The 13,108-nt window shown below is 42.0% G+C and overlaps 1 protein-coding gene across 1 annotated transcript in view; it reads left to right on the top strand.

The window, feature by feature from the left end:
* LOC135708675 (plasma kallikrein-like) overlaps positions 1-8,852 on the top strand; it is a 48,288-nt gene extending 39,436 nt beyond the window's left edge. Inside the window, exons 5-6 of the mRNA XM_065230777.1 lie at positions 8,500-8,678; positions 8,723-8,852. Of these exons, the coding sequence (XP_065086849.1) occupies positions 8,500-8,678; positions 8,723-8,852 (309 nt within the window). The remainder of the gene's footprint in view (positions 1-8,499; positions 8,679-8,722) is intronic.
* The last annotated feature ends 4,256 nt before the right edge of the window (positions 8,853-13,108 follow it).

Genomic DNA, 13,108 nt, shown 5'->3' with positions numbered 1-13,108 from the left:
GCAGCTTCATCTGGATGCCACAGAATTTGCATCGTCCTTGGCTGATAAAACGGATGTGCTTCTTCTGCTTGGTTTTGTTTTTATAATCCATTTATTTGTCAAGGCTCAAATGCGTTAGCTTTGCGGAGCCGAATATTTTTTACATGATAGTGTGTGAATATCATTTTCTTACAACTAATGTTAGTAGAACGGAGGCCGATTACTCGCGGCTTACTCGAGATAAGGGATTACATTTATTGATCATTTGGAGGGAAAGCATTTTGAACTAATTTAAAACTTAAACGTAAAGGATGACTAAAACACAAAACATTAAACACATACATCAACAGCTTTAAGAAAGTCGTTAATAAGCTTCATAAAAACGATATCACGGCAAGCCAAGACGTCTCTAATTGGCTTAACGGGTTGTTTTCCTCGGACCCTAAGGGAATCACACAGAACGGATCTCGCCTCATGATGCAAGGAGCAGGACCAAACAACATGCTCGATGTCGTGATAACCGTTTCCACAGGTACACAAGATGCTGTCGGCAAGCGTAATATGGAAGAAGTGGGCGTTTAACGAACAGTGATTGGACATGAGCCTGGACATTACACGAATAAAATCACGACTCATATCCAACCCTTTGAACCAGGGTTTGATCGACACCTGTGGGACAATAGAATGTAGCCATCTTCCCAGATCACCATCATTCCACTTTTGTTGCCAGTTGGCGAGGACTTGCTGACGAGAAATCGTGAAAAATTCGTGGTAAGCGATTTGTCGCTCGTAAATATCGCCTTCCATAGCGCCCACCTTGGCCAGCGAGTCCGCTTTCTCATTGCCCGGGATAGAGCAATGGGAAGGGACCCATACCAAGGTGATGATATGCGAGCTGTTTTATAAAGGTAATACGCTCTAACGTGTACGATATAGCTGCTAGTTCAGCAACGTGTACCGAACACGGCTTTTGAAGCTTGTATGAAGCGCTATGAAGATCGTGGAATACTCCAAAACCAGTGGACGCATTTATCACCGACCCATCTGTGAAAAATCTCTTCTCGGTGGGGACGTGGCGGTATTGGTTCGCAAAAATAGTTGGGACAATCAGGGAACGGTGAGACTCTGGAAATCCTTGAATCTCCTGCCTCATTGTTTTTTTTTATATCTTTATTAAGGAGACTTTCAGCCCTGGGCTGGTTCATCTCTCTGCCTCATTGTGAGATCGAATCTCACGGAAGAACAACTGAAATGATGGGAGACAGCGCGATTGGGGTTGAACGAGGAGGGGCCAATTTCCAGAGTCATGTACTCGACAAGCTCATGAATCGTATTTGAGGATTCCGCTCTAGCAGCTTCTCAAAGTTTTCGATCACCAGCGGGTTCATGACTTCACAGCGGATGAGGAACCGGAACGATAAATCCGCAAAACGATTTGTTAAGGGGAGGACGCCGGCAAGAACTTCAAGACTCATGGTATGCGTCGATTGCATACAACCTAGCGCGATTCGAATGCAACGATATTGAATCCTTTGGAGCTTCAATCTGTGCGTCCCCGCCGCCGATTGAAAGCAAAAGCTACCGTACTCCAAAATCGAGAGAATGGTAGTCCCCATGAAGTGCCGGTAATGGAACGAAAGGAATTGATTCGCTGTTGGCATCTCTGCCTCAGATACGCTATGTGTTTTCCACGAGTGCACTTGGAATTGAACCAGACACCTAAATACTTAAACGACATGCTGTGAGTGATTGTTCTACCCATAAGTTGAAGCTGAAACTGTGAAGCTTCCTAGAAAAAACAATCATCTCTGTTTTCTCCGGAGAGAATTCGATACCCAGATTCATTGCCCAAGTAGACAAATTATCCAAGGTATCTTGAAATGGTCCTTGCAGGTCCGGTGCTGTTGGTCCAACCACGGAAACCACGCCGTCATCTGCAAGCTGCCTTAGCGTGCAATTTTCGGTCAGACAATCATCAATGTCTTTGACATAGAAATTGTACAGGAGGGGACTTAAACATGAGCCTTGTAGCAGACCCATGTAGCTGATTCGTGCAATTTCCGAGTTGCCATGAGAGAAGCCCATTTGTTTCTCGGACAACAGGAAATTGTTGATAATCGGAGAAAGCCCAATCGCATGGAGTTTGTCCGAAAGGATGTCGATGCAAACAGAATCAAACGCCCCTTTAATGTCCAAGAAAACTGAACCCATCTGCTGTTTTTCAGCATAGGCTAATTGGATTTCAGTCGCAAGGCAGTCGTTCGTCCCTTTGCCCCTACGGAATCCAAATTGCGTATCTGAGAGTAAGCCATTCGCCTTGTCCAGACGAAGAAGAATCATTTTTTTCTAACAGCTTCCTAATACACGACAGCATCGCGATGGGACGGTACGAATTATGATCCGACGTGGGTTTACCGGGCTTCTGGATGGCGATAAATCTCACTTGTCTCCAGTCATCCGGAACAACATTGAGCTCCAGGAATCGAATGAACAAGTTCAAAAATTGCCTCTTTGTGACGTCTGGGAGGTTCTTGAGCAGGTTGAACTTGATTCGATCCATTCCCGGAGCCGAGTTACTGCATGAAAGAAGAGCAATTGAGAATTCTACCATCGAAAACGGGGAGTCCATGCCATCCTTTTCCAGCGACGGATCGCGAATGTTGCATCGAACCGGAACCGAATCGGGACATTTCTGCTTGGTGATTTTAATCAGCCTGGGCTTAGCTGGTCACTTTCAGGCCAAGGTTATGCGTTTCCAGATCCGATTGCATCTTCAACTACTCCTGCCAGCCGCTTGCTTGTTGACGACACGGCTTTTCATGGACTGCGCCAGATAAACCTTGTTCCCAATTTACAGTCCCGTTTTCTTGACTTGGTTTTGGTAAGCGAAAGTGCGCTTCTGGACTGTGCCGTCGCTGAAGCGCCTGACGTCATCGTTCCTCTTGTCAATTTCCACCCTGCTTTGGGTATATGGGGAAATGTATGTAATGTCGGCCTAAGTGTCCCTAATAAGGGCCCATACATAAATTCAACAATCGACTAAGTTTTCAATAGCAACCAAAAATATCCATTAGTACCGCCCAAATGACGCGTGCATCTAGATACAATTGATAAATAGCAGATTTTTAGCGATGGGCCCAATCAAAGATCCATAGGCCAACACTAGAGCCCCTATCTATCGCGAACGGATCTCAAATTCGTTTTGATGAAACCAAGACTGCCACTCGGCTCAATTTTCGGAAGACCGATTGCCGTTTGCTGAGGCGTTCCTTGTCCCGGATCGACTGGAACGTGTTGAATTACCTTGATATCGATACAGCAGTCGCTCGCTATAATTGCCTTTTGCGCGACTGTGTTTGTGCTTTAGTACTGAAGTGCGTACCTCCAAGAAACCCACCTTGGTCTAACGGTACTCTCCGCAACCTGAAACGAGTGCGAGCTAGAGCTCTCCGCGCTTTCCCTCATCGACGATGTACCCTTACCAAACGATTTTTTTTCAATTGCCGGCAATGATTATCGCCACTACAAAAAGCTTCTTTACAAGAGGTATGTAATTCGTACTCAACATAATCTGCAATGCCACCCCAAGGGATTCTGGTCGTTTGCGATTACGAAGAGGAAGGAAACTGGTCTGCCGTCAAAAATGTTTCTCGGCAATGACGTGGCATTGACAACTGAGGACAAATGCAGCCTAATTTGCTAGGCACTTCTTAAGCGTCTTCTCGAATGACTCCCCATCACAAGCAGAAATTGAGCGAGTCGTCCGTGATGTGCCAAACGACGTCGTAAACATGGATGTTTTTATCATAGATGTACAAATGGTTCTCTCTGTGATGAGTAAAACCAAATCATCATTTTCACCAGGTCCGAGCGTTATTCCTTCTGTTGTCCTAAAAAAAATGCTCCGGACTGCCATTTTGTTTGATTATAACGTTGCTGAGACTGCAGCTCAACGTGTCGATCACGTTAAAGACCGCGGTGTAATGTTGGATGAAAAGCTCACATACACTCGCCACTTCTCAACCACGATCGACAAAGCAAATCGTCAGCTTGGATTCATGTTCAAGATCTCTAAGGAATTTCGTGATCCTCTGTGTTTTAAGTCCCTTTACTTTTCATTGGTACGCTCACTACTGGAATTCGCGTGTGTTGTCTGGAATCCCTACCAAGCAGTATGGAGTGGACGGTTCTTGGAGTGACCCGCTGACTTTACCACAGTATGCTGACCGCTGTCGTTTACTGGGTTCGGATACTCTTGCTATGCGACGAAACATATCACAAGACGTCTTCGTTGCTAAAGTCTTGCTCGCAGAATTTGATGCTCCTGAGTTACTGGTCAAAATTAATCTATATGCTCCTGCCCGAACACTCCGTCCGAGAACCTTGCTACATGAAGAAGTACATGCAACCAACTAACAGCAACCAGTTCCTTTGTCACCATGATTCATCAATTCAACGAAGTATCTGACCTATTTGACTTTGACATCAATGCCTCCAGATTTCGTCATCGTTTGCTGTCAGCCAATTTTTAATTTTTAATGAGTGACTACATTTAGATTTACGTGTTTCATTGCGACTACCAAGTCAGATGAAGTATAATAATAATAATAATTCGGATTCATTGACACTAAGTTTAGTAAAAAATGCTACTTGAATGGTAATGTCATCAATCGTTGCAGTCCTATGATCGTTTGTTGGGTTGTTGATATTGTAAGCTACATAACGTCAACTCTATAAAATTCAAATTTATGCAATGTACATGTGTTATGAAATGTATTTATGTGTTATGAAAAATACATCAGGGCAACCATTGTAGTATCACGATGATATGTTTTTAAGATTTATCTTGATATCTAGCACCGAAAATGTTTTACGTGAAAATAAAACGATAAATTTCACCCCGGTGATCAATTTGTCGATCACTACACCAGAATACATCCTAAGTCTCAAAATTCAAAAGTTCTATTTAGAACTACTAAATGAAATTCTAATAAAATTATCAAAATACAATATTACGAAAAAAAAAAATCGGTGTAGTGATCAACATCACCTCAATGATCAACTTCACCCCGTTTTACGGTAATTGCTATAGTGTTCCAAACTAGTGCGTTATCAGCACTGGTACACTCATGGCAATGCATTGATGATGTCTTATTAGAATTGACATGGAATTTTCCCGGCTTGGTTTTCCAAAACTTCGGAAAATTTCCTATCAAAATAGGTTAGTGAATATTTTTGGATAGCAAGACTTCTGCGGATATATTCAAAAAACTATAAGTTGAGAGCAAACGTAAAACTTTTTAATCAATTTAATTAAATCCAGTGTTTTCTTGACATAATCAATCTAATTAAAATAATTCCCAAGGAATTCATCTAGCAATTATACTCTCACAACGTTCACAGCCAACGCATGCATGAAATCAACTGTAACGAAAAGCATTCCCATTTGCGGTTATCAACAAGCTGTCAGCAATTGCATTCCTACGTTTCTACGTGTAGTAAAATTTCAATGAAGCAACCGATGATTGTGTCATTAATTCGATCCAATTTGGCTCTGCTACCTTCTTCCTACTTGCACCGCAAAGCGGAAAATGTGTTCCCAATGCAGCAAGACTAATTGTCGTCATTTCCATCCGTGTTCCTAAAAAGCACTAGATTTTCTTTTTCCCGTCCTAGCAACTGCAGTTCGGTGCTGAGTGCTTCGGGATTCAAGAGGATTTGTTTAATCAATTGGAAACAGGTATCTGAGAGTTGCGTTTTAAGGATGTTTAGGAGTTCAAAATCTTAAATCGCAATATTCCTATTTCCTGACATCCTGATCGTACGTTGTGATGATGATGATGATGAAATTCACTAGTCTCCTGATGTCAGCATCAGTTGCCCTAGTGTCAATATAATTGTCACTCGCGTCGATGTCAGTGAACAAATTTGTATTGTAACGGAGCCTGCTGAAATTCGCTGTTGTCTTTCTAATATCTCTCACTTGCGCCAGCAAATCGGAAACTGATCTTTAGAATGCTCATCGGTAATCTAGTCGGTAACATTGAAACTATCACAAATAAATCACATCATTAGGCGTATCTCGGGTTGCCTCGTTCACGTAATCCGCTGAGGCAACTGTGTCGTTGAAAACGTATCTGGAATGTTCCGCCAGAAGGTTACATTTCTCGAATGGAGTGCAGGCAAGTCTATATTCAAGAGAGATTTCCGTAGGAAGGCCAACTTCGTGTCTCTTAGTGTTGACAAACGACCAAAACTGTTTAGAGTTGATGCGAAGGTTGTTCTGCATTCGCCTGGTATAGCGTTTATAGAGAAACCGATAGTTGTTGCTAGCAAAACCGTTGTTTTGTTAAAGAGTTGCGTGTTTGACAGCATTTTCGAAGGGCTCCTGATCGAAGTCATTTGACCAAGCGGGTAACAACGAGGAGGAGGAGGTCTTCGTAATGGTACACAATTGATGATTTGGCGGTACAATCCCAATTAAATTTTCGACAGCCTCATCGACGCTTGGTAGCGGCTCAAGCATTTGTCAATCGACTTGTTAAGTCTGCCTAGCATATCTTCGGTAGATTCAAAGCTGGTGGATGTTTCCAATGAGGATTGATCAGCATCAAGACTTATCAAAGGTTCTGCAGCTTCAGATACCGAGCATTCTGGGAGAGCGAGCTCGTTCGCCAGTAAAGGGTGGAACGGCCAAAAATTGGTCGACTCAAATTTGACGATTTTTTTTAATTCTTGCATTTAAAAAACTTGAACACTCCTATTTTTTTAGGTTTGTGCGTACGAAATGTTTCCTCTATTTTGCTTTTGCCATTTTCCATTCCCACTCCATAAGGAGCTTACCCGTTCCTTTTCGAAGGATTTTCCACCGTCGTGAAATATCGACGACCCAGAAATTCTGCTGCGATGATTCACTGTTTCTTCCACCTTGCTCGGACACTTTGTCACACAAATTGCTTCTGATGCACGTTTTTCACTGTGCACACTGCGCGCGATTCGGAGATTGCTTTATGCTCTGAACACCAAAGTAGGAATTGTACATCCAAGTACGTTTGCGGAACCTGTCACCAGAAACACCATACCCTGCTGCACGAAACTGCAACCACGAAGATACAATCCACTCCAGTAGCTAAATCTGGTCAGCCACCCCAACAACCGAATCCATCCACGTCGACTGCCGTCAAACCCCCCCCCCCCCCATGGATCAGTGAATCCGAACCCCCAAGTGAGCTTGTCGGAACAGTCGAGCAAATCCACGGTCCTGTTGGAAACGGTCAACCTCTTAGTGTGGATCAGAATGGCAATGAGTTTTCTGCTCGTGGAGTCCTAGATTAAAAATCGATGAGCAGTTTCATCATGAAGAAGCTTGCAAACACACTCAACCTCCGTCCAACGAAAGTAGACATTACCGTGTCTGGAATCGGTGAAACGACGAAGCAGATCAAGTGCAAGTTGACTGCGACTATTAAATCCACTCTACGTTTTTTTTCTTGATTTGTTTTTACGTCGATCTTGTTTTCCGTGCTGAGCACCAATGCTGCTGACGCCAGGGAGGCAGCTCCCACACCTGGACCCTTCCTATCGACCCATCAACTCATGAACCGGGGACCAACGGCTTTACTTCCCTTCCGAAGGAATGCGTGATCAGGGATGTTATGTCTCAGAACATCCCGGCGGCGCCGAATGGGATTGAACCCAGGCCTGCTGGGGTGAGAGGTATTCACGCTTACCACTGCACCAACGGCGCCGCTATCCACGCTGCGTTCGTACAGTACCACGCTCGAGTTCCTCATCCTGAAGAAGCCCACAGTCTGCCTGCCAACCATGCCGATTGACGTTTCCTCGTGGAAGTTTCCTGAAGTTCCGTTAGCTGATCCAAGCTTCCACATTCTAGCCGACATTTACCTGATTGTCGGAAGAGAAGTGTGCCACGAACTGCACCCTGGCAGTAAGATTTCCTGCGGAGAAGGGCAACCTGTGTTAGTCGAGACCTCTTTCGGATGGACTGTTTCCGGGAAGGTATCCATCCATTCACCTGAAGTTCCACGTGTATGTCACCTCACTACTGTGGACCGTAATCTCGAACAAGCCATCCAGAAGTACTTGGAGTTAGAAGCCGTTGAACCCTGTTCCAAATTTACGGTAGAAGAAAATCTCTGTGAAGAACTGTACGTCACTACCACCACTCACGATTCGTCGGGTCGTTATATCGTTTTCCGCGATCCACTCGTCAATCTCGGTCAATTCCGTTCGATTGCTAAGCGCCGCTTCCTTAACCTCTAAAAACGACTTGAGCGAGATCCAATCACCAAAGAGACTTGCTGTCGCTTCGTGGAAGAATACGAGTGCCTGAATCACATGGTGAAACTCCTGGATCCAGAAGATAACAGCCAGCCGCACTGATACCTCCCACACACCATCCGGTGTTCAAAGAATCCAGCACCACCACAAAAGTTCGAGTTGTGTTCGATGCGTCGTGCAAGATGTCATCTGAATTCTCCGTAAACGACCTACAACTAGTTGGACCCGTCGTTCAAGAAGATCTACTGTCGATCCACATCAGATTCCGCATCTACCAAATCACTGACGTTGAAAAAATGTATCGGCAAATTTTGCAGCACTACTTCTTCCGGCGGTATCAACTTATCCTTTGACGTCCCAGTTCAGACCAACCAATCGCTACGTACGAGCTGCAAACAGTAACGTATGGTTTTGCATCCTCTCCATTCCTGGCAACCCGCAGTATCGTCCAGATTGCGCAAGACGCAGCCGAGAACTATCCAACCGCAGCCGCGGTAGCCCAGAAGGATTTTTATGTAGATGACTTCCCGTCTGGTGCCGACAATGCACAGTGGTACAGAATGCAGATTTAGGTGGAATGATATGTTTTGAGCCTGAAATTGAAACTTTAGACTAAAAGTCTCTTCTACAAAGTTGTTCCTTATAGTTAGGCCCTCATTTTTATGACAATGAATTCTAGGGTGGTTCCTATTATCATTAAAATCAAAAATCTAACTTTTTTGTTTGAATAAATTAAGGTATACATTCTTCGACAAAGTTATAGCTGAGCTAATTTCAAGCAACTTTGTTGAAAATAACTTTTTTGTATCTCTTAAATTGGCCGATTTAGAGCTATTTTCTTGAATTGAGTTAGGGTGGCTCTTAAAAAAACAGTTTTTTTGCTCTATTTTTCTTATTTCGAATTTCTCAGCAAAAGTGTTTCCAGATAACTTTTAGATCTTAAGAAGGCGCAAATTTTTGCTGCACAAAGCTTGTCAATATCTTTCGCCGATCAAGAGTTATTTACGTTTGTATACTAAAAATATGCACTTTTCAAATGTTAATATCTCTAGTTGGGGCAAACAAAAAAAAGTTTTTTTGCAGCATTTGAAAGGGCGTATGTTATTCTCAATAATATGAAAAAAATTGAGGTACGTTATTTTTTTAACTCGTATAAAATCAATTTGAATTTATTCATATTTTTTACTATATTTGAGTATATCTTTTTTATTAGAAGAGATACAGGCAACAAATCTCGCTATAAAACATTCATCTTAAAGAGTTTTAAAAGTCTCTAGAAGATAACTTTCATGAGAATTTTCAAATAAAAAAGTTATTGCTAAAAAACTATTTTTTCCAGGAACACCCTAAGTCAACTCCGTAAAATTACTCTAAAATAAGAACGTTAAGAGATAGAAAAAAATTTTCTTCGACAAAGTTGCTTGCAAGTAACTTAACTACAACTTTTTCGAACAACACATGTTTATATTTTGTAAAACAAAAAAGTTAGTTTTAAAAATTCCCTAATTTGAGGACCACCCTGACGTTTGCAAACACCAAAAGAAGGGAATTTTTAAGAACAAAAACTTCTTCCAAGACACTAAATGTCCAAATATTGAAACAAATGTACTAGCACATTTTATATAAATGTGTCATTAGAGTGGTCCTATGAAATCCATCTTTTGCCAATAACTTTTTTATTTGAAATTTATCATGAAAGTCATCTTCTAGAGACTTTTAAAACTCTTTAAGGCGAATGTTTTATAGCTGGATTTGTTGCCTGTATCTCTTCTAATAAAAAAGATATACTCAAATATAGTAAAAAATATGAAAAAATTCAAATTGATTTTATACGAGTTAAAAAAATAACATACCTCCAATTTTTTTCATATTATTGAGAATAACATACGCCCTTTCAAATGCTGCAAAAAAACTTTTTTTTTGTTTGCCCCAACTAGAGATATTAACATTTGAAAAGTGCATATTTTTAGTATAAAAACGTCAATAACTCTTGATCGGCGAAAGATATTGACAAGCTTTGTGGAGCAAAAACTTGCGCCTTCTTAAGATCTAAAAGTTATCTGGAAACACTTTTGCTGAGAAATTCGAAATAAGAAAACTAGAGCAAAAAAACTGTTTTTTTAAGAGCCACCCTAACTCAATTCAAGAAAATAGCTCTAAATCGGTCAATTTAAGAGATACAAAAAAGTTATTTTCAACAAAGTTGCTTGAAATTACCTCAGCTATAACTTTGTCAAAAAATGTATACCTTAATTTATTCAAACAAAAAAGTTAGATTTTTGATTTTAATGATAATAGGAACCACCCTAGAATTCATTGTCATAAAAATGAGGGCCTAACTATAAGGAACAACTTTGTAGAAGAGACTTTTAGTCTAAAGTTTCAATTTCAGGCTCAAAACATATCATTCCACCTAAATCTGCATTCTGGACCACTGTGCAATGTTGAATCCGCCATCCGCATTCGCCCAGAAATGTCCGCCATGCTTTCCGCTGAAGAAATGGGCTTCAAACTCGCCTGAAGTCCTAGCCGATATTCCCGGAGAAGATCTAGCATTCGCTCCGTACCAAGACCTGCAAGACGACCAATCCGTTTCCACTCTCGGACTCATCTGGGATACGAGATCCGACATCATGAGCTTCAAGGTTCAGCTGCCATTACCAACCCCCTTTTTGACAAAATGGAAAGTTATGTCGTACGTTGCGCAGATTTTCGACCCACTTGGCCTGGTAGGACCAATAATAGTCAAGCTGTTTATGCAGCGCTTATGGGCGCTGAAAACCGAAACAGAAGATTCTTATAAGTGGGATCGTCCTCTTCCTCCACGTCTCCAGTCCGAGTGGAAGGAATTCCATAGAACGCTCGATACAATCGCCACACTCCGGGTTCCTCGCTGTGTATCGTCGGCCAACACAACATCATTCCAGTTCCACTTCGTCTCCGATGCGTCGTTGAAGGCTTATGGATCGTGCTGCTACGTCCGGTCAGAGTCTGCCGGAGCCGTTGGAGTCCAGCTGTTGACGTCCAAGTCACACACTATCGCACGTCTAGAGTTGTGCCATGAAGTTGTCAAAATGGAATCGAAGCAAGAGGAACAGCGTAAACATAGGGTAACTGATGATGGTTGGACCTATTTAGGCCGGTTTCACACGACGTCAATATTCATGTCGTATTTTTTTTATGAATTCAAAATACAATTATGAAAAATGCGGGGGGAGGTAGCTCATCGATTCTTCCGGTTCGCCTCCTAGCAGCATCGTGCTATAAGGTACCAGGCGATACCAGGGTAGTTGATCGATAGCTCGATGACGTCTTTTCGTTGGCGTCTGCAATGGGAAATTCTCATAGCATGCGTTGACGATGGGACGTTGTCGAGTTGTTGAATAGCAACTATCGTGGTAACTCACCGATTACCTGTCGATCTGCCAAATTTAGAAAGACGTCTGCATTGAATTGTCTCATATAATAATATTCCGCCCACTATATCACAAGAAATTGCGAGTAGCTGAGTGGAATGGAGATAAGTTAAGCATTGGGTACAGGACCAAGTCTCCCCTGGGTGGTGCCAGAAGATGCGCGCAATAGAATCATCAAGTTGCCATAAGGCACGGAATGAGAATATTGCATGGCTGGGTAGTCAAAGTCTTCCATTCGTTAGTCATTTCAGGTGGATTAGAACAGGTTTAGGTTTAGGGTGGGCGTTGGCCAGATTTGGATTTTTCAGATATAATCCTAAATAGGACCTAGATTATTTAATACACTAGTAACCTCAACTTCTGTCACAATGTTTCATTGTGACTAATCAACACTCAATGGGTAAAATATCAAATTTGCGGTAAATTTGAAAAAAAGGGAACTTGGAGTGTAGAGTGCACTGCCCACTGGACGATTCTGAAGCCTGACCAAGTGAGTGGGTTACGGGTTTATTTGATTGTACGTCATTTCCAAGTTATATATATAGATACATTCATACCATTGGCATTTTGTATTTGAGATAAGACAGAGACAGGATGCGGAGGGCCTGCTTAGGGGGAGCGTAACCCATGTTATGGCTTCCATTTATTAAATAGTTCAGATAGGCTGGAAATGATAGGTTCATGGTGAGAAAATGTACCATATGGTGCCCGTTCACTGATCAAAATTAGATTCAAATCGTCAGGCCCTGCCCTGGAATAAGGGGATTGACGATGATTTGTCAAGTTTCATCTTGCATTTGCATATAATTGTAAGTTTAGGTTTGCTTTTGTAATTGTAAGATAGATAGTTTGCCTCAATTGAAACATTGAGTTGTATAAACTTGACGAATCATACCTCTAAAATAGTGCCGCATTATCTAACAACCACTGCCTGCAACTAATGTTGGAGAGGTTGGTAGGGCTGATTACGGATTAAAACTAACATAACTCTAACACTGAAATGATCCCGAAACTAACGCTCATTCATTGCACTTTGAGCCATAAAGTAGTTTTATTTATTTTCCTACTAATCTATCTACACACTTAGCTTTTTCTACCGAGCTCGGCTGTGCGGGTCTCGGCGGGAAGGAGGTTTCGCTAAGATCTCGGCGGGAGTGACATTTGATTGAGGTCTCGGATAATGCCTTTTCTAATAATCTGCCTACGTTTCTTTTCTTTATCCCCTTTTTATTTTTCTGCTCTTCTTTTGTTTTTTTTTGTTTACATATAACTAATACTAATACCTCCTTGTTTTCTCTCTAATTTGTCTACTATGTCCCACCATCACGATGAGAGATGAGCTACCGTACATGGTACACGCTCATATACACTCCCAAAATAGTATGCCGCAAGTAAGTATATCACAGAGGCAA

Source organism: Ochlerotatus camptorhynchus, unplaced genomic scaffold, assembly GCF_037179485.1.
Source record: "Ochlerotatus camptorhynchus isolate MF236.1 unplaced genomic scaffold, CSIRO-AGI_Acam_v1.1 ptg000330l, whole genome shotgun sequence".
Lineage (NCBI taxonomy): Eukaryota > Metazoa > Arthropoda > Insecta > Diptera > Culicidae > Ochlerotatus > Ochlerotatus camptorhynchus.
The sequence above is the reverse complement of the archived record's forward strand: the minus strand, read 5'-3'. Positions and strand labels throughout refer to the sequence as shown.